Genomic DNA, 22,590 nt, shown 5'->3' with positions numbered 1-22,590 from the left:
AAACGTGTGTGTGTGTGTGTGTGTGTGTGTGTGTGTGTGTGTGTGTGTGTGTGTGTGTGTGTGTGTGTGTGTGTGTCTATATGTGTGTGTATGTGTGTTTTTGTGTGTGTGTTCATTACAGCAGCTGTCTGCTCCGGCGTTAGGAAGCATAAATACGGGTTTCCTAATGATGCCGGTTGCCACGGCAACAGCATCCCATCGAGACGAGTCTGACAGCGGAGTGGAGGAGGAGGAGGCAATGAGGAGGAGGAGGCGATGGGGTGGAGGGGTTACCGCGGCGACGGGAGGAGGAGATGAGGTAAAGAAATGTTGAAGGAGGAAAGATACGAATAGAAGCAAAGAAAAGACGTTTGATCTATTTTTCTTCACTGTAGTTTCATTTAAACTCAATGTAGTTTCCTTTTTCTTTACTGTAGTTTCATCTTCCCTTACTGTGGTTCATTTTTAACTTAAACTTAACTTAAAGACTGGAAGCAAGAAAGGAAAACGTCCCCGTAGAAAGTGTTTTAGTGCAGAAAGCGTTCACAGCTTCAGATATGGTTTCTGTAGACACAATAGTAAAGAAAATGTCCTTATGCAGGGATGGGGGAGTCAGAAAGAGACAATAGAGGTGGAGGAAGATTGAAAACAGATGGGGGAAGGAAACAGCATTAATAAGAGTCAGAGATACTGAAGATCAGCTGGAAGTGAAAGAAATAAAGAAGGAAGGGGGAGGGGAAGCAAGAAGGAAGGAAATGGAAAGTAGAAATACAGGTGAGGAGAAACCAGATGGACACAAAATCAGAAGATGGACGATTAAAACAGGAAGAAATGATACAGAAATATCTGAAAAAAGGAAAAAATAAGGGAAAAAAGCAGGAATTCAAAGAGAAGAAGAAGAAAGTGTTAGTTTAAATGTTTTTAATCCACGTGTTTGTGCTTCAGAAGAAGGTTTGTGGCGTCCAGACAGGCCTGGACGGCAGGAAATCCAATAAAAGCCAATAAAATGGGATGAACACCTGTGCAGCTCCATGAAAAGCCCTGAGGGACTCGCATCGCATCAAACTCCTCTTTGATTCGCTCCGTTTGAGTCCCGATGTTTGATTTTCACTTCAGACGTTCGGTTTTTCTTCACCTCCCAGCAGCCGTTTAGCTTCAACACGAGACGTTCAAACGCTTGGAGGCAGCGTGGGACAAAACGGCGCTCTGGAAGGACGACTCGTCTGTTTACATTCAGGCGTTTAGTGTTGAACTGGATTCAACTGAGGAAAGAGGATGGTGGAAGGTGGCATTTTTAAAAAGCTGATGCAGTGGAAAAGAAGTTTCAGGCCTTGAAATCAAAACAAGATGCTGGAAACACTTCGATAAAACTTTATGATACAACCTGTTAGTAGCTGCATTGTGATTTACAGAAATACTGCAGCTAAATGTAGGTACAGTGGAAAAATACTGGAAAACGGTGCATTCACTTCATATTTCTATACATGTAGAGTCAGTAGTGGATGCGATAAACAGGATTTCTTCAAAAAAATGTGACTTTTCTGCGTGTTTTCTTACAATTTGCACAATGACAGAAGTACATGTTTGGCATCTGTAAATAAAACCTACTGTACCTAGAAGTGTCTTTGGAAAAAACATCTTCACTTTGAGAAAAATATCCCAATTTTCTCAAAAACTACCTTCAAATTTTTTGTCATTCACAAAAACAGTCTCATGTTTGCAAAAATATCCTAAATTTGCAAAGAAAAATGCCTCCAGTTTTTGGAGTACATGAGAGAAGTTTTTTTGGAAATAGGAGGCATTTGTTGGCAAATTGGGCAAATTTTGAGGAAGTGAAGACATTTTATACAAACAAAAGGCCGTCTTTTGCCAAGATGGGAACATTTTTGGAGAAAATAAGGAAAGTTTTAGAAAAACTGGAGGCATTTTTTGCAAATTGGGAATAATTTTTGCAAACATGAGACTGTTTTTTGATTAAGTGAGGAAAGTTTTCGAGGAATTGATGGTAGTTTTTTTGAGAAAATCTGCAATTTTTTCTCCAAAGAGAGTTTAATTTGCAAACATGGTGTCATTTTTGGATAAGTAAGGAAAATTTTGGGTGAAAATAGAGACATTTGTTGCAAATTTGGGATAATTTTTTTCAAACATGAGAATGTTTTTAAAGTGAGTAAAGTTTTGAGGAAATTGAAGGTAGTATTCAAGAAAATGGTGACTTTTTGGAGAAAGTATAGAAAGTTTTTTGGAAAATTGGAGATTTAGAGAAAGTGGAGACATTTTCTGGCAAAATGGGGAAAATATTTTCTGAGAAAATGGGAAAGGTTTCAAGAAAATCTGCAGCGTTTTTTGTAAATTGAGAACATTTTGGACAGAGTGTATATTTTTGCAAACATGGTGCATCTTATACAAACATAAAGTCATTGTATGGGAAGGTTGGGAGTTGGGAACATTTTCTGAGAAAATACGGAAACTTTTGGGAGAACTGGAAGCATTTTTTGCAAATTGGGGATAATTTTTGTAAACATAAGTGATGAAAGTTTTGGGGAAACTGAAGGTAGGTTTTTGATAAAATTGAGACATTTTTGGAGAAAGTATAGAAAGTTTGGGGAAATTTGGAGAAATTTAGAGAAAGTGAAGGAACTTTTTTGCAAAGTGGGAAGATTTTTTTGAGAAAATAGGGAAGGTTTGGAGAAAATCTGAGGAATGTTTTGCAAATTGGGAACATTTTTGGAAAAGTGATTATGTTTTTGCAAACATCGAGACATCTTTTGAGGAAGTAAAGACATTTTATACAAACAAAACGTCATTTTTTTGCCAAATGGGGGAGCATTTTTCTTTAAGAAAATAAGGAAAGTTTTGAACATTATTGGGCAAAGTGAGTATATTTTTGCAAACATGGGACATTTTTGAGCATGTGAGGGAAGTTTTGTCAGAAATAGGAGGCATTTCTTGGCAAACTGAGCAGATTTAGAGGAAGTGAAGACAAACATAAGGCCGTTTTTCAACAAGATGGGAACATTTTTTGAGAAAATAAAGAAAGTTTTGGGAAAACTAGAGGCATTTTTTGCAAATTGGGGATAATTTTTGCAAACTTTAGGGTGTTTGTTAGAAAATATTGAGATTTTTTTTGGAAATTGCTGACTTTTTTACCCATGTGTGACACTATAGAGGAAAGTAAAGTCGCTTTTTTGGAAAATATCTCCTTTAGAGTCAAACAGCTGAAGGATTGGTGGGATTTTTGCTTTTTCTCTCTCAGATTAAACTCAGTTTAACTATGTGGACGATTGTTCATCATCAGGAACGAAACCACGTCTGTTTGCATCCAGTTTCATGGATTCTGTAGGAGATCTGAATATAGCCTCAGAGTGTGTGTTACTGTGTGTGTTACTGTGTGTGTTACTGTGTGTGTTACTGTGTGTGTTACTGTGTGTGTGTGTGTGTGTGTGTTACTGTGTGTGTTACTGTGTGTGTTACTGTGTGTGTGTGTTACTGTGTGTGTTACTGTGTGTGTTACTGTGTGTGTTACTGTGTGTGTGTGTTACTGTGTGTGTGTGTTACTGTGTGTGTTACTGTGTGTGTGTGTGTGTGTGTGTGTGTGTGTGTGTGTGTGTGTGTGTGTGTTACTGTGTGTGTTACTGTGTGTGTGTGTGTGTGTGTGTGTTACTGTGTGTGTGTGTGTGTGTTACTGTGTGTGTGTGTGTGTTACTGTGTGTGTGTTACTGTGTGTGTGTGTTACTGTGTGTGTGTGTTACTGTGTGTTACTGTGTGTGTGTGTGTGTTACTGTGTGTGTGTGTTACTGTGTGTGTGTGTTACTGTGTGTTACTGTGTGTGTGTGTGTGTTACTGTGTGTGTGTGTTACTGTGTGTGTGTGTGTGTGTTACTGTGTGTGTGTGTTTCATATCATGTCCTGTTCAGACCTCATGACGTCATCAGAATCCATTCCAGACCTCATTAATCAACCTCCGATAGCGACGTCCTCTGGTCCGTAACCAAGGTGACGGAGGACGGCTGTAATTTAGGAGGGAAGGTTTGTAGCAGGAAGTAACAGCGAGCTGCTGATGTGTAACGTCTCCATGCTGCTGCTTCCAGTTTCATTCATAGGTCCTCATGAGCTTTTTGTCAACTTGGGGAGATTTTCTGACTAAGTGAGAAAAGTTGGGCTAAAATTGGGGACATTTTTTCAGAAAGTTGGGACATTTTTTGCAAAAGTACATTTTGACATTTTTTAAATCATCAAACAAAGCTTTGGAGAAGTTGGGGGATTTTTTTTAGTAAAGTGGAGACTTTTCTTAGAAAGTGAGGACATCTTTGTAGTAACTGGAGGCATTTCTTGTCAAATTGAGGATATTTACAGAAAGTGGAAACTGTTTTTTCAACCATAAGGACATTTCTCTGCAAAGTAAAGACACTTTTTTTGCAAAGTGTGATTTTTTTTTTTGGGGGGGGGGGGTAAAATAAGGAAAGTCTGGAATAATGGGAAATTTTTTGGGAGAAAATGGGAAAATTGTTTTGCAAAAGTAAATAATTAATGGGTAAATTACACATTTTATTTAAAATTAGGAAGCAACGTTTTTGGGAAATTAAGGCTTTTTTTTAGCAAAGTGGAGACATTTTTAAGCAAATGGGGAGTTTGTGAAGTAATGGAAAAATTGGAGGCATTTCTTGGCAAAGTAATGGACATGTTGTGCAAAATAGGAACATTTTGCCATTTTACCTTTTTTTTTTAATTAGGAAGGAAAGTTATTGGGGAAATTTGGGGCATTTTTTCAGCAAAGTGGGGACATTTTTTGATAAAATAAGGAATGTTTGGGGACAACAGATTTTTTTGTCAAAGTGGGGATATTTTTTTGAGAGACTTGAGCCATTTTTTGCAAAAGTAATGGGAAAATTGGAGGCATTTCTTGGCAAAGGATGTGCAAAGTGAATACATTTTGCCATATTTTTAAATTAGGAAGGAAAGTTCTAGGGATATTGGGGGCATTTTTTTCAGCAAAATGGGGAAAATTTGAAGAAATTTAGGACTTTTGTTCAAAACTAAGGACATTTTGTGGTAATTAGAGGCATTTCTTGACAAATTGAGGAGATTTAGAGAAAGTAGCGACAGCTTTTGCAACCATGAGGACGTTTCTTGGCAAAGTTAAGATTTTTTTAAAAGCATGAAGCAGGATTTTGTGATTCTGGTGCCCAGAAGTCTGAAATAAAGAAGGTGTGAATGACAGCGAGGGAGTCGGGAGAGGTGTGATGTCGGCATGTTTCTGGATGTGTGTGTTGGTGTGTATTACTTTGTGTGTTGTGTGTATATTATATTGTGTATTAGGAGTCCTGGATCCCCTCAGAGCTGCGATCAATCAGCTCGGCTCGGCTCAGTAATGATGTGAATCCCAGGTGAGTGTTTCTGAAGGTGACCTGCTGCAGATCCTAACGACGACGCTGAAACCCTGACGCTTGTTCTGAACATCAGCGTTTGTCTGCAAACACAGTAAAATAACAAACAGAAGGTGTTCGACTGGAAAATGAAAACCGTTTTCATCTGTATTTGTTCAAACTCTGCTGCTTTCTCTCTAATCTGGACTGTTTCACACAGAAAAGCAGTTTACAACTAGAAAGACTGCTGTGATTCACACTCTGGAACCCAAAACCTGCCCAAAAAATAACTAAAATAATTTATTTATCATAACCAGAAATCTGATTTTTAACTTTCTGGTGATTATTGAACCAAATCTGAGCTTAAAATTTAATCGAAATCCTTTTATTCTACGTGTCTAAATTAAAACTGTGCCAAAAAACAACTGCTTGCTCAAATCCGATTCTGTTCAAAATGAAAAATTCTGAGCTCTTTGATGCAACCAGGAAGCCGTCAGTGACTCGACTGTGACCAACGACCAGGTGACACAAATTCACAGAGTTTTCAGGTTGAACTGCAGAAGGTGTTTCCACAGAGAGGAGAGAATACGGAAAATATAAATGTAAATAGTTAAATATCTACTGTATGAGGAGACAAAACGACCACAAAGAGACACAAAATGACAAAAATGAGACTAAAAAAATTACACAAATGGGACAAAAAACAAGAAAAAGTGACAGAAGCAAACACAAATTAGACACAAGATGACAAAAATGAGACAGAACGGTAAAAAAACGACGAAATTACACAAATGGGACAAAAAACATGTCAAAATGACACGAACAAGACACAAAACAAGACAGAAAACAACAAAAAATGGACACACAACAAGACAGAAAACCGCAAAATAGACACAAAACAACCTAAAAGACCAACAAAATGACACAAAATGATAATAAAACAATACAAGCAAATGCCAAATGACAAAAACTAGACACAGAATGACAAAAACGGGACACAAAACATTGAAAAAAACGACAAAATGGCACAAAGTGACAAAGGAGACACAAAACAAGACAGAAAGCAACAAAAAATAGACACAAAACAATCCAAATTAGAGTCATAATGACAAAAATGAGACCAAAAAAGCAAAACAAAATTGCAAATAAACAAGACAAAGTGGCAGAAAAAAGAAAAAAACAACACAAACGAAATACCATATGACACAAACAAGACACAAAATGTAAATAAAGACACAAAGTGAGTCACAAGACACACAAAGTGACAAAAACGAGACAGAACACCATAAAACAAGACAAAACAACAGAAATGGAATACAAAACGGCAAATAAACAAACCAAAATGACAAATGAGGCAAAACAAGACAAACAACAAAATAGGCACAAAAAGACCAAAAAAATACACAAACAAAATACCAAATGACAAAAACTAGACACAGAACGACAAAAACATGACGAAACAACAGAAATGGAATATAAAACAGCAAATAAACAAACCAAAACGACAAACGAGACACAAAACGAGAAAGAAAACAACAGAACTGGGACACAAAACTAAAAAAATAAAAAAAGATAAAATGACAAAAAAACACAACAGACCTAAAACACACAGAAAATGACCAAAACGTGACACAAGACGGAAAACACCAAAAATAGACACAAAACAGCCCAAAAGACCAACAAAATGTCAAAAATGGGACCAAAGAAAATACACAAAAGGGCAAAAAACAATACAAAAGGCCAGAAGTGAAACACAAAACAACACAAACTAGACACAAAATGACAAAAACAAGACACAGAGCACCATAAAACAAGATGAACAACAGAAACAGGACACAAAACAAAAAAAACACCAAGATAAAATTGCAAAAAAAAAAAAATGAACAGACAGAAGACAACAAAAAACAGACCCGAAACACACAAAAAGACCAAAATGAGACCAAAAAAAGACACAAAATGACTTAAATGAGATTTAGTATGACAAAAACAAGACACAGAATGCCAAAAAAACAAGAACCAACCACAAAGAGACACAACACCACATAAAGGAGACACAAAATGACAGGAAAAAAAGCAAAAAAATCAACAATTATTTAAAACCTCCATTTTCTCCAGTGTTGGTTCCTCCTGTGTGGAAAATGTTGGACGTGTTGCTTCCAAAAAGATGCAAATTTGTGCCTATTTTGATCATTTTATGGCTTTTTGTGGTTGATTTTTGTTTAATTTTTGGTCATTTTGCATCTTTTTCACAGCAACACATCCAACATTATTCTAGATTTAATAGTTATTATTAATGATGAAACAAAGGTTTATTCGTTGGACCAAATGTTTTTATTTCTCTGCAGCGTTTCTCTGCACAAACTGTATAAAACCCGTAAATCCTTGAATCTTTAATCTTGAACTGTTGGATTTAATCTCCCTAATTGAGGGTCAGATTGAGAGTTTTCTCGACTGTTTCTGGAGCTCAGCGGTGTGAATCAGACCTCATTAATATTCATGAGGTTGTGTTTGAGTGAAGCTTCGACTCCCGCTGAGTCTTTTATGGAACACAAACTGCACGACGACAAAGAAATATTCCTGGTAGCTCACACTGCGGTTCACACTCTCCACCAGAGGGTGATTTATTTGTGATTTATTCATCTGAATGTGGCTGTTTTGAATGAAAAGTCGTCTCTGCGGTGCTTTGGGTTTGATGGCGTGTCTTTCTATGAGGGCAGCTCCTCCATAAACATGTGGATGTTTTATACGTCACAGCTGATCGGTTTCAGCCTGTTTGAAACCCAAACAGAGCACAGATTCACTTTATTACAACACTCTGCTGGTTTTCACCCCATTAGCTGTTAATTCTCTGCGGTTCAACGACCCCTGGTGCTGCTTTCAGACTAAACATCAGCAGCCAGCCACGGTTAATCCAACACTTTTAACAGATTCCACATTTTCACAGCTTTAAACCCTTAAAACAACCTAACGGCAAACCGCTAAGCTAACACGGAAAACTGCAGTTCATCAAATGTCCACTTGAGGCACCACAAAGTGAGACAATCCCCCAAAAAAGCCCCACATTAAAATTTCCAACGATGAAACAGAAATAGTTTATAAAAAGTAGTGTCATGATGCTGCCACCACCGTGCTTCACATCATGATGCTGCCGCCACCGTGCTTCACATCATGATGCTGCCACCACCATGCTTCACATCATGATGCTGCCACCACCATGCTTCACATCATGATGCTGCCACCATGCTTCACATCATGATGCTGCCTCCACCGTGCTACACATCATGATGCTGCCGCCACCGTGCTTCACATCATGATGCTGCCGCCACCGTGCTTCACATCATGATGCTGCCGCCACCGTGCTTCACATCATGATGCTGCCGCCACCGTGCTTCACATCATGATGCTGCCGCCACCGTGCTTCACATCATGATGCTGCCGCCACCGTGCTTCACATCATGATGCTGCCACCACCGTGCTTCACATCATGATGCTGCCACCACCGTGCTTCACATCATGATGCTGCCACCACCGTGCTTCACATCATGATGCTGCCACCACCGTGCTTCACAGTGGTGTCTGTTGGACAAAAAGCTCCATTCTGGTGTCCTCAGACCAAAGACCAAAAACTCCGTAAGAGGAGTCATAGGAGTCTTGGTGGCCTCCTTCTCTAGTCTCTTTCTCCTTCAGAGGAGTCATAGGGGTCTTGGTGGCCTCCCTCCCTAGTCTCTTTCTCCTTCAGAGGAGTCATAGGAGTCTTGGTGGCCTCCCTCTCTAGTCTCTCAGGTCTTGAGGACGTCCTGCTCTAGTCAGATTTATTCATGTTCCATCTTCCTTCCATTTCTTAATGATGGTTTTAACTGGACTCCAGAAGATCTTCAGGAACTTGGACATTAGCTTTACTATGCTAGCTAGCTAACAAGGATCTGTGGCTTTGTGTCACACCGATCTGAGCCTGTATCACACTCTATGATACAATAAACTGAATTATACTGAATACCGATGATAGTTAAACTGTTTGTTTACAGATTAAAGTGTTGACTCTGTTTTATTTAATGTATTAAAGCAGTGAATCCCGTGAACAGAATCCCACAGCTTCATGTTTCTGTGAACCAGTTGTGTGACTTTCAGCTTCCACCAGACAAAAAGAAAAAAAAAGAAAAACCTCCTCAGACTGACACTGTGACCTTTCCAGAGTAACTGGAGCAGCTGCAGTGATGAACAATATTAGTTTCCACACAAACACCCACACAGTCTTTCCTCAACCTTCACTTTCCTCTCAGCTCAAACAAAAGCAGCTCAATTCACATTCACTTTTATCTCCCAAATCTAGCCCTTTTTGCTTTTTACAAAATAATTCAAAGGCAAATATTCTACTTATTCTGAGATATTAAGCTTCAGATTACAAATTGACACTTTAAGTTGAAAAATTAGCCCCACCTTTGCTAGCTGCAGCATTAGAGTGATCTTTAAACAGTAAGATAACAGTAATTTCAACAAAATCCAATAATCCTTTTATATAATAAGCAAAGAATCAACCTGCACAATGGCAACTTTTACTTAATTCTGTTTTGTCTTTCTGCATTTGATTGGTGCATGTGAGCTCCTCCCCTTGAAACCATAAAACTAAAACATACGTAAATATTCTTGATTTTTCATTTGAGCTTAAAGACTTTTTAAATCAACATTTATTTTTGTAATTTCAACAAAATGATTCAGGATGCTGTCTTTAAAGTTTTGTAAACTAATAGTTGGCAACTATTTCAGTCCAAAATTGTTTAATCGTTACAAAGATGATGATGATCTGCTCATATTGGATCCATAAGGAGGTCATTAATCACCACAGAAGTCTTTGTCATGGTGCCCGTCGGTAGCTAAACCTACACAATGCTATCGGCAGAATTTTGCAGCACTCGGAGCTGAATTTGGATCATTTATGTTTGAATTAGTGGTGGGACACGATTTAAAAAATTGATCTTATTAATTAGAGGCTTTGTAGTTAATTAATCGTAATTAATCGCAAATTTGTCAAACATTAATATTTGACACAATAAGTACAGTTTTTCACTTCAAATAAATGTTGGTTGAGACTGAATGGATGAATAGACGTATAGGTAAATTTAAACAACTAAAATATTTGTTTCATTTCTATTTATCTACATTTTTCGTCAGATTATTGCAAACTCAAAGTGACATTATAGTGATCATATTCAACATTTAAAGACTTTTTGTAAACTCCAGCACTTTCAGTGTCTTCTAAAGTGGTTTATTATGGGATGGCTACACCGTTAGCCAGTAGCAGGACTGTCGTCGATAGCGTGTCCACATGATCCGTCAACTTCTCGTATCCCATTCATTGTCTATGTGACATGCACCCCGTTGCATTCTGGTTCGTCTGTCTGGAGCTCATTTGCATAAAGTGGACATGACTTCTACTTTATGCAAATTTGGTGGAGGTCGTGAAACCTTCGTAAAACGTCTAAACCAGCCGTCGTTTTTGGGACAAAAGAGAAAGTTTGTGACTGAGCCGTCATGTTTACGCGACATTTCTACCGGACTGAAGCTGAAACGCTGTCATGTGACCAGCTAGTGGCCTGTTATAGTTATGATGAAAATTTAAACTTTCATTCTCTTGAATTAGAATTTATTAGACTGAATATTCTTGAAGTGAATCTGAATCCTGAAAACTGAAAGAGTTGAATCTTCAGCAAGGATCAAATTCAGTTTCAAAATAAGACATTCTGGCTCAAGATTATTGGTGTAAAGTTTTAATTTTCAAATTAAATTGTATTTATATCATGCTGATTACAATTCAGACTGTCTCCAGATGCCTTCCAGAAGCTGTACACCTGATGAAAATGATCACTACAGCTGCTCACGTTAAGCAGTCCAAGTTCATCATTTATCTCTGAACTGGACTTTCTAAACCTGAAGAATTATAATAAAAATGAGATTTTATGTTTTTTTCTAATTTGTAATGTGCTAAAAGCTGTGCAATGACAAATGCTGTGAATTTGTGCTATAAAAATGAAACTGAATTGAATTGAATTTCAGATTCTATCAGACTAAAGGTTTCCTCCAAGAGCTGAATCTAAATCCTGAAAACTGAACATAGATGGTTTAATTTTCAGCCTTATAGAGGAAGAAACAGGATTTTAGAGCGACTAAACTCAATTTCAAACATAACACGTTCAGTTTCAATCATTTATATTTTAATTACTAAAATTAAATCATTTTAATGGAAATTTGAATTTAAGTGAGTTGAATTTTTTGATTGAAACTGAATTCAGTTGCTTTAAAATCATATTTGAACCTTTAAGATTCAGAAAGTTTTTTTCATCCGATAAATTTAACTTGTGAGATTTTCATCTGTTCAAACTCAAACTGAATAACTGAGACTGAGCTTCTAGCGTTGTTGAAATAAAAGCCTCAGATTTGGGTGTTTCTTACCTGGAACATGATGCGGTACTGTTCCTCCGGACGTTTCACCACACACATGTTGCAGCCCATGGTGGCTCTGATCTTCTTCTCCTCACAGTTTATTCACCTTTTATTTCTGCAGCTCCGTCAGGAATCTCCTGCCGCTCAGCGTCGTCATAGAAACCTGAACATCCGTCTGACCTTGACCTCCAGAGACGTTCTCAGGTTGGACATCAAACTTTTATTTGAAACTAAATGCAAAGTTTCATTCAGGTTTTAGGTCAAAATAAGAGATTCATGCTTCAGAACATCAGAGCAGCTTTTTAAAACTTCTGCTGCATTTATCGGTGTTTAATCCTCAAAATCCAGCCGCGTCCTGGAAAAAATGGGATTTTAAGCAAGAAAACTCCTCAAACTTCATCTTAAACCTCACATGTGCTTTAAAGAGTCTCTTGGATGCAGATCTGCTGCTTTTATCGCCTCAAACGTCAGTTTTTGTTTGAAAAGTGATGAAAAACCTCCAGCTGAGAGTCAAGACGAGTATTTCTTCTGTTCCAAAGACTAAAGAAAAAAAACCCTTCTGTGTTTCTGAGGGTTTAAAAGAAAGACGAGAACAAAAAGACGTCGCAGAGACAAAGACGACGGCTGTTTTATCTGGAGTCCTGCAGCTTTCAGCACTAATTCAATTCTATTCAGCAACAGTCCAGTCTGCAGACTCAGTTCTGCAGCAAAGATTAGTCAAATTTAGCAGATTTAATTAAAATTAGTCAGATTTAGCAGCTCAAACTAGTCTGAATGTTGAGGAATTAGTCAAATATTAACCAGTTTAAGTGGTTTTAAACTCAAATAAATCAGTTTATTGGAGGTTTCCTGCTCAAATGACAAAAGAAAAGCAGGAAAAAGGTGATTTTTCAGCCAGACATGTGTAATATTTTCTAACTTCTCTCAGTGTGATGGATCAAACTTCATAAACTCAAAGTTTAGATTAAAAAAATGATGCAACAAGCAGCTAAAATGAGAAACAAAAAGAAAGAAAGGGACAATTTTCAACTAAAATTATAAAATATTTTGGACCAAATCGCCCGTTTCTCATTTGTCTGATAAATTCTCTTAGAATGGTGGATAAAATATCAGAAATACTTTTAAAAGTGAGGAAACGTGCTGCTTAAAAGGCAGAAGAAAGATTTTTCAGCCAAAAATATAAAATATTTCTCTCAACTCAATTTTTTTGAGGCTAAAATGGTGCTATTTAGTGTATTTCTCTGAATAAAACAGATTATTTTTAGCTATAATCTTCAACAAACTCTAATAAAAGTGAACATTTATTGTTTAAAATCCAGATAAGTGTTTTATTTTATTTAAATGTTAAAGATCAGCTGCTGCTGCTGTTTGTTTTGTGCTTTAAAATCACAGAAATGTACCTGAATATTCAAGTTTAACTTAAAATTAACAAGAAAAATGTGTCTTTTGCACCTGAATACCTGATTTTAAAGGAACTTTCCTCTATTCTGTGCTTTAAACTGTAATTTTATAATAATTTCATAAAACAAAACTGTTTTGTTTGACGTTAAAACTATTTGTGCTTCATTTTTTTTGACTGATCTGAGGATATTTTAGCACCAAAATACCAGTTAAAAGGGAATTTTCTTTTAATTTTTACTTTAAAATGTGAATTTCTATTTTTCTATTTCAGATACAAACAGGTTGTGCTTCAGTATTTGACTAATTTTATTAAACTTTACAACAATTTTCCTTAAATATCAGCTTTAAAATGGGATTCACACTTTATATTGTGAATAAAAACTGTTTTTAGTTTATGTTTTGGGTAAATTTGCATAAATTTCAGTCTGTGTGAAGAAAATGTCTCCGATTTTGTGCTTTAAACCATAATTTTATAATAATTTAATGTAAAAAAATCTCTTAAAATGCGAATTTCTAATCATATATGAAATTCATTTACAATATAGTTCCTTTTAAAGCTTAAAAATGACTTTTTCAAAAATTTGAGGATCTTTTACAACAATTCCCTTCAAATTAGACTTTATATTCCAAATAAAAACAGTTTTTAGGTTATGTTTTGGTTAAATTTGAGTAATATTTAGTCTGTATAAAGAAAGTTTCTCCTAATTTGTGCTTTAAACTATAATTTTATAATCATCTAATGTAAAAAACTGCTTTATTTGAGATAAAAAACAGATTTTGACTGATCTGAGGATATTTTAGCACCAAAATAACAGTTGAATATGATTTTTATAATAATTTCTACTTTAAAATGTGATGTTAGACCTAATATTTGAAATAAAAATGCTTGTATTGTGTGTTTTGGGTAAATTTGAGCATCTAAATGTCTCAAATTTGTGCTTTTAAAATGTTATTTTTCAACCATGCAGCAAATTATTTCAAGAAACGAGTTTCTATTTGACAATTAAACAATCTGTGGTTCAGTTTTGGAATGATTTTATGATATTTTAGCTGCTATTTGAATAAATTTGACCGTAATTTGAACTTTAAAATGTGATTTTATCATTGACTAACAAACTACATTAAAAATTGAGTTTTTATTTGAGATAAAAACAGTTTGTGCTTCATATATTGGACTCATTTTACCTGCTATTTGGATGAATTTGTCTTTTATTATAACTTTTATAATCATTTAATAATTTATTTGACAGAAGAATTTTTACTTGAGACAGAAGTTAGTTTTTTGTGTTTTTGACTAATTTTAATAAATTCTAGCAGCTGTTTGAAGGATTTTTCCTCCAAATTTTTGCTGTTTTTAAAAGCATTTAATGTTTTACACCAAAGAAACTGACATGAAAAAGTTTGTGCTTTTTGTGTTTGTTGACTTTTAGCAGCTGAATGTGACAATAATGGAATAAAACTTTGAGCAGAATCGACTTAATGTGTGTTTTGGAGCCTGAAAGAGTATTTTAGAGTTTTAAAGTGTTTTAAAGTTTTTCATCGAGTTTTCTGTGAAATCGGTCAGTTTTAGATTTTTGACTCTTTTCTATCAGTCTCTGTCTTTGATTTTCTTTCTATTTGACCACAAAACGTTTTTCCCAGCAGCTCAAGCTTCTATTTTCCACTTTAATTCCCTTTTTCTCAGACATTTTCTTCACAGCGTTTATTTTAAATTTTTATCCACTGAATTTCTGCTCTCCAGTTTAGTTTCGCTTCAGTTTGTTGGAGTTTTTCAGAGAACTGAACAGAATCTCTGCCGCTAAAATTAGATTTTAGGTGTCAGATTTGGCAGGTTTTCCACTAAATCTGCATCTCTGCAGCTCAAACTAGTTTAAGAATCGAAGAATTATTAAAATATCAACCAGTTGAAGTGGTTTTAAACTCAGATAAACCAGTTTGTTGGAGGTTTGCAGCTGAAATGACCAAAGATAAGCAAGAAAAAGGTGATTTTTCAGCCAAAAATATAAAATATTTCTCTCGGTTTTCAGTGAATTTAACAACTTCTCCAAGCGCGATGGATAAATTCAAAGTGTGGATTAAAAAATGATGCAACTTGCAGCTAAAGTGGTGATTTCTGAGCCTAATGGATCGAACATTTACAAGCAAATTGTTCTTTTCTCTCTAGTTTTTTATGATTTTTCAGGTCAAATCTAGTTTTTCTTGCTAGGCTTTGACTAAATTTAATAAATTCTATCAAAGTGACGAATAAAACTTTATATATTCAAAGTGTGGATTAAAAAATTATTCAACATGCAGTTAAAATGAGCAATGACAGAAAAGAAAAGGACAATTTTCAGCGAAAATGACCGAAAATTGTCCTTTTCTCCTTTGTGGTTTAGCTAAATTTGATGAATTATCTCAGAATTGTGGACAAAATGTAGTTTTTCTCTTTTGGTTTTCAGTAAATTTCATATTTTCTCTGAGAGAAATGAGTGTAAGATTTAAAAACAGCAACAAAAATGATCAGTATAAGTGATATTGGAGTCAAACTGATGTAAGATTTATGACCAAATTGTTCTTTTCTCTTTTGTTTGTAAAATAAATTTGATAAATTCTCTCAGAATAATGGATAAAATATGCTAAATACTTTTTTAAAAATAAGCTGATGTGAAGATTAAACAGCTGAAGAAAATAGGAAATGTAATTTTTCAGCCCTAAATATGTGATATTTTGAACTCAATGTAGTTTTAAACTTTTGGTTTGTAACAATTTTGTGAATTTCTCTTAAAGTGACGAATAAAAGTTTATTAATCCAAAGTGTAAATTAAAAATGATGCAGCTAAAATATTGAAAATAAGAGACTTCTGAGTATAAGCGATGAAAAATTAATGACCAAATTGTTCTTTTCTCTCTTGTTTTTTGAATAAAATTGATAAATTCTCTTATAATGATGGATAAAATATCAAAAATAAGGTGATGTGCAGCTTAAACTGCCAAAGAAATGTGACTTTTCTGTGATATTTCTGTAAATTTAGCCTTCCTGTTGGTTTTTGAAGCTTCTCTGCAGCTGTTTTCTGCTGATTTAGACCAGAAACGAAGGTTAAGGTTGAGATTTGGATGAAATTTCAGGTCCAGGATCCCAGAAAAGAAACAAAAACTGAAAAACCACTAAATCCTCAAAGAAACGTCCCTGAACCTGCATCCAAAGAGTCTTTATGCTCCGTTTCTGCTCCTCCAGGTCTGATAATCCAAACAGGTGAAGGTTTTTAACGTTTGTTCTCTGAATAAATCCTCAGAAATCCTCCTGCTGCAGTTTCCATCCGGATTAGTTTCGCTGCTGGACTCTGTAATAAAAAAAAAAAAAACCCAGACAGAAAGAGATTCTTACTGCTTGTTAGGACAGTTTCTGCTCATTTATTACAAATTCTGAGGATTTTTTATTCAATTTTTCTGCTCTGAGCTGTGAACCGGATACAAGTTCTGCAGTTTAACAAGAAAAAAGATGATTTTAGCCAAAATCTGGCTTTTAAACTCTGATTTTCATCCTGAAAACCACAAAAAAAAAATCATTCAGAGCAACAAAAGTCACCCAGTAAAGTTCAAGTCAAATAGTCTTTAATGTGGAGGTTTTTAGTGTTAAAATATTTAAAATATAGTGAATTTTAATGCAAATAACTCATAATTTTAGATTTCGGAAGTTTTTAAAAGTAATTTGGGCATATTTTTGGTCATTTCTGTTCATTTTTAAGCATTTTTTAAAATTCATTTTTCTGCTCAGAGGTGGAAATTAAATTCCAGTTCTGAAGTTTAACAAGAAAAAAAGCAGATTTTAGTCAAATGCACTGATTTTTTAACAGATTTTCTATTCGGTAGCAGGTTTATTAGTGAAGATGGACCCTGAAAACCACTAAAGAATCTCTTTTTACAACTAATTTGAGGTGTTTGAGGCCTTTTTAGCAATAATTTCAACAAAATTCAGCAAAAAACAGTTTGGAGCTTGTTAGGTTGAATTTTTCATAATTTCTAAGGATTTTTTTATTCAGTTTTTTTCTGCTCAGAGCTGGAAATCCGACAACTTCTGCAGTTTAACGAGCAGAAAGATGATTTTAGCTAAAATCTGGCTTTAAATATCTTAGAATTTACTCAGACTTGAGAAAATTTCATCCTTTCTGTTGTTTTAAATCAAAACAAGAAAACATCAACCTGCATTAAATAAAGTTCAGTTCAAAGTCACTTACTCATCAATATGCAGGTTTTTAGTATCGAAACTTTTAAATTACAGTGAATTTCCATGCAGACAACTGCTAAATGTAACATCTGAAGCCTTTTATCTAGAATTTAGACAAGTTTTTGGTCATTGCTGGTCATTTTTAAGGATTTTTTTATTCAGTTTTCCTGCTTAGAGGTGGAAATTATATTCAAGTTCTGCAGTTTAACAGGCAGAAAGATAAATTTAGTCAACATCTGGTGGATTTTACAGAAATTTCACAGATTTCCTTCCTGAAAACCACAAAAAAATCATCCAGAACAGCAAAAACATCCAATAAAATTCAGTTCAAATCAAATAATGTCAATGTAATATTTCTTCCAGATAACTAGTAATTTAAAGTGTTTCCAGCCTTTTATTTAGAACTTGGACAAATTTTTGACCATTTCTAAGGATTTTTTTTTAAAACTAAGTTCAGGTGTTTGAAGACAAGTCAGATTTTTGCTCCCAGACATTTCATTCAGTTTTCAGAGTCGTGTTTGTTTATTCTACTGATGCTGCTCTCTGCCTCCCTGTCATTCCATTTTCTTTTAAAGACCTCACAGTTTCACCTTTTCCAGATGTTTGAAGCTTCCAGATGTTTCCCTGCAGGGTCCAGCTGCTGCTCGCCCCCCAGTAGGTGAAGCTCTGCTGGGCTCAGACCTCCAGCAGCCTCCCTCCAATCCTCCGGTCCTCCGGTCCTGCAGACCTCCTCCTCTTTCTCTTCCTGCTGCTTTTATTCCCTGTGACAGCGCGGATGCAGTGTTTCCGTGGCGACGTGCCGTATGATGGGATGTTAGAGGAGGATGCAGCTTTCTGCTTGCTGCTCTTCTTCTTCTGCAGCTTCGTCTCGGCTGCAGCTTCATTCAGCCAATAACCTGCAGCGTCCAATTAATCCTCCTCCGACAGCCGATGCTCCTCCCACTCATCCTCCTCTTCATCCTCCTCCTCCCACCACACTCATCCTCCTCTTCATCCTCCTCCTCCTCCCACCTCACTGATCATCCTCCTCCTCCTCCTCCTCTTCATCCTCCTCCTCCTCTCTTATTGCTCCCCACCTGTTTCTTCATTCATCTGAACTAATTTCTGCTAAACATCAACATTAAAGCAGCAGGAAGCTCTGAGTTTTCAAACTTTGATGATTCCTGCTGCAGAAGGAGAATGTATTATGATTTATTATATATTATTATAGTAATACAAATTATATAATAATACTAATAAAGATAATTTATTAATTTATTACTACTACTACTACTACTACTACTACTACTAATAATAATAATAATAATAATAATATAAAAATAATAATATATTATGTGATTTTTTTATTTTTATATATATATATATATATATATATATATATATATATATATATATATATATATATATATATATATATATATATATATATATATATAAATATAAAAAAAATGTATGCATAGGTATTAATGTAAGAATGCTCCAAGTTCTTTTGAGACTACTGTAAGTAGTCCTGCATTGTTTAACTCCTGCTGTGTTACGTTGTTCCAATTGGTCAATGCCGTCTGGATGGTGAAAGGGGATTGGCTGTTAGTGTGTCTGGGGGTGGGTACTCTTGACCCGGTGGAGTGACCCTGGAGAGAAGGCGGGAACAGGCGCTCTCTTTGTCTCTGGGCGGAGCAGGAAGTGGCTGTGCAGAGTTTTTTGGCTGGAGCAAAGCTGAAGCAAGCCGGGCACAGACTCAACAACCCCGGGCAGGAAGCTCGGAGAACGGTGCTGAGGACCCGTAGGTTCAGCCGCCGGAGAAATGGTGAGTCTGAGGCCGGATGACGGGAGCAGTGGACGGACACGGGCGATCAGAAGCTAGCGCGGCTAATGCTAGCTCGGCTAATGCTAGCGCGGCTAATGCTAGCGCGGCTAATGCTAGCGCGGCTAATGCTAGCGCGGCGGCTAGCATCTTCTGGTTTCGAACCGTGGATATTTCACCGCACTCAATGTTTTGTTGGACCACACAGCACTGCAACATTTTGTTTCAGACTGAGCTCCGGACCGTGAGTAAACGTGTGTGTGTGTGTGTGTGTGTGTGTGTGTGTGTGTGTGTGTGTGTGTGTGTGTGTGTGTGTGTGTGTGTGTGTGTGTGTGTGTGGTGTGTGTGTGTGTGTGTGTGTGTGTGTGTGTGTGCGCGGGCCCACCATTGCCCTTTATAACAGAGTTCCCGCCCTTGGTCCTATTGTTCTGGTGACCTGGTGGTTTTTGTGTTTGTGTATTGGACATGGTGACTGGAGGTTAGAGCTACAGGGGGATTCTGTTTGTTATTGGTTGTGAGAGGGATACATTTAGATTAACACTGTAACTGGTCATTAGGACTATTCAGGGACAAATTGAGGGTGAAACCAACAAGGTTTATCTGAACAGACAAAAGAGTATTAATTTATTTTGGGGGGGAAAGTCTTCTTTATGTTTTTGTGTTATTGATTGTGTATGTTTTGTATTGGGGAATTTATTTGAGCAAATCTTGTATTAAACCCAGCCTCTAATCATTTAATTTGGCCAAAAGTAAAAAACTCTCTGGGTCTCAATCTTGAGAACTTCAATCTTGAACCTTTATTTGATATCTATTATGTATTTAGTATTTTAGCACCCAGCATTCTCAAGAAATCCTTTCCATAGAGTGGCTATATACATATGTGTATATATATATATATATATATATATATATATATATATATATATATATATATATACATATATATATATATATATATACATATATATATATATATATATATATACATATATATATGTATATTAGTGGTGGGACTAAAAAATTTTATCTAATTAATTACAGGCTTTGTAATTAATTAATCGCAGTAATTGTAGTTTTGTCAAATAGCAATATTTGACACAATAAGTGAAGTTTTTCAATTCAAATAAAGTTGTGGTAGACAGTTGAATCAATGAATAGACATATACATGTTGGGACATATAAAAAAAAGTGATTTTGATGACTTAAAGCCTGAATTTAGTTGTTTTTTTCCACTGTATGGCACATAAAATCAGCATAAGTAGTTCAAGGAGCTTCACAAAGTTGAAAATCCAAAGATTCATTCTGTTTTCATCTTTTCTGGGTCTGATAAATGGTGTCATTTTGATGGTTCTTTTTATAGGAATATCAATTTTTATTTATGATTTTTTTATAAACAAAAAGTTTATAATTAAATTATTAAAAGAGATATTTTTGTGGTTTAGGTTATTCCTCCTCCAAGGAGGCAGAGCCTTGATGGAGTAAAAACTTAAACCACAAAAATGTTTCATTTCTATTTATCTGCATTTTTCATCTGTCTGCTACATTCACAGATTACTGCAAATCTAAGTGCAATTATAGCGATTTTATTCAACATTTTAAGACTTTTTGTAAACTCAAGCACTGTCTAGAAAAGTGGTCTATTATGGGATGGCTACGCCGTTAGCCGTTAGCATGACTCGTAGCTAACATTAGCTCTGGTGCTAACAGCAACATGTTTTACATTGAGGTGATACCGTCGGCTTGAAGTGACGCAGTGATCAGAAAACTCTTTGTTGTACAATTTACACACAACCAGGCTTTTATCCAAGCTGCCATCAGGAAGATTTTTAAAAGAAAACTTTCTGTCCAACAAGCTCAATGTCATCTTCCTTCACTGTTCACCAGAGCCTGACTTCACTCAGTGCTTCCTGTGCTTCTTCTTCATGGCTACAAACAGACTTTAGGTTCATTACCGCCACCTACTGGGCTGGAGTGTTCATCAGAGTTTCCGGTGTGCCACAAATGAGGGAACTGAGGAGGCTGCAATTAATTGCGTTATTAATTGTAATGCGTTATTTTCGCGGTAGGCAGCGGTAAGCTAAGCAACAGGAACAACAGCAGCTATCCATCAATTAGCATCCCAGTTAACTGATTCAGTTAATAAAAAACATTAACCTCCAACAAACCCAACATTTTAGAATGTTTTTTATGGTTGTTTTGAGCCACGTTTTGGTCATTTTACATCATTCTGTACCATGGTCTGGTTGTTTATGTGATTTCATGGTGTTTTTAGGTAATGTTCCAGTTTGTGTCACGTTTGGGCGGTTTTACATTATTTTGTGGTTGTTTTGGTTTTTACTTAACTACAGCTGCATGTATTGATTTTAATGACAGTAGTTACCAGGTGAAGCTGATCAGGACACTGGAGCTGCTTTTTACTTTGTTTCCTGGTCTGTTTGTTTCATGTTTTCATAGTTTAACTTTTGTGTTGTTTCATATCACGTTGTGGTTTTTTTATGCAGCTACAACAGCAAATATTGACTTTTATTAGATTATCAGATGAAGCTAATCAGAGCTATATCTCTCTGTTGTTGCTAAGCAACTGCAACAACAGCTGCTGTCCATCAATTAGCAGCAAAACTAACTAATGGAGTCAGAAAAGCAACAACCTCCTCCATCAAATCCAACATTTTAGATCTTTTTCCAGTCATTTTACATCTTTTAAAGGTCATTTTGCATTTAGTTTTAGTTGTTTTTGTGACGTTTTGATCATTTTGTAGTTATTTTTTAACATGTTTTTGTTTTTTGGGACATTTTGGCCGTTTTACATCATTTTATGGTCGCTGTGCGTCACATTTAGATGATTTTAGGTCTTTATTCAGACGTTTTGCATCATGTTTCGGTTGCTTTGTGCCACATTGTGGTCATTTTGTACCATGTTTTGGTTGTTTTATGTGTTTTAGTGGTGTTTTTAGGTCATATTTTGACAATTTTATTCGTTTTGCATCACATTTTGGTTGTTTTACATTATTTTGTGGTAGTTTTGTGTTATGTTTTGGTTTTTACTAAGCCTGCTTTAATTACCAGGTGAAGCTGATTAGGACACTGGCGCTGCATTTTAAGTCTTTTCTTGGTCATTTTGGTTCACGTTTTAGTGGTTTATTGTAGTTAGTTGTTTTCAGTGACGTTTTGGTCATTTTCCATCATTTTGTGGTCATTTTGCGCTGTGCTTTGGGTGTTTTTAGTGACGTTTTGGTCATTTTTAAAATAATTTATTGGCCATTTTGTTGCATGTTTTGGTTGTTTTTTAGTGACATTTTGGTTGTTATATATTGTTTTGTGGTTGTTTTGCATCACAGCTTGGTAGATTTTCTCAACATTTTGATAATTTTTTGTCATTTTGTCGTCATTTGTACCATG

At 35.7% G+C, this 22,590-nt stretch overlaps 1 protein-coding gene across 2 annotated transcripts in view; it reads right to left on the bottom strand.

Moving 5' to 3' along the window:
- The window catches only part of LOC111571577 (PDZ domain-containing protein 4-like), a 59,140-nt gene extending 40,838 nt beyond the window's left edge, over nucleotides 1–18,302 (bottom strand). Inside the window, exons 1-2 of one of the 2 annotated variants that reach the window (XM_055013190.1) lie at nucleotides 17,978–18,302; nucleotides 11,789–16,503 (exon numbers count right to left, since the gene is read on the bottom strand). In XM_055013190.1, the coding sequence (XP_054869165.1) occupies nucleotides 11,789–11,848 (60 nt within the window). In that variant the 5' untranslated portion in view covers nucleotides 11,849–16,503; nucleotides 17,978–18,302. The remainder of the gene's footprint in view (nucleotides 1–11,788; nucleotides 16,504–17,977) is intronic. The other variant, XM_055013189.1, reaches the window with a different exon arrangement.
- Nucleotides 18,303–22,590: the final 4,288 nt, after the last annotated feature.

This window comes from Amphiprion ocellaris, chromosome 8 (assembly GCF_022539595.1).
Source record: "Amphiprion ocellaris isolate individual 3 ecotype Okinawa chromosome 8, ASM2253959v1, whole genome shotgun sequence".
NCBI classification, from domain to species: Eukaryota; Metazoa; Chordata; class Actinopteri; family Pomacentridae; genus Amphiprion; species Amphiprion ocellaris.
Note: the sequence above shows the minus strand (reverse complement) of the source record. Positions and strands in the feature narration are given on the sequence as shown.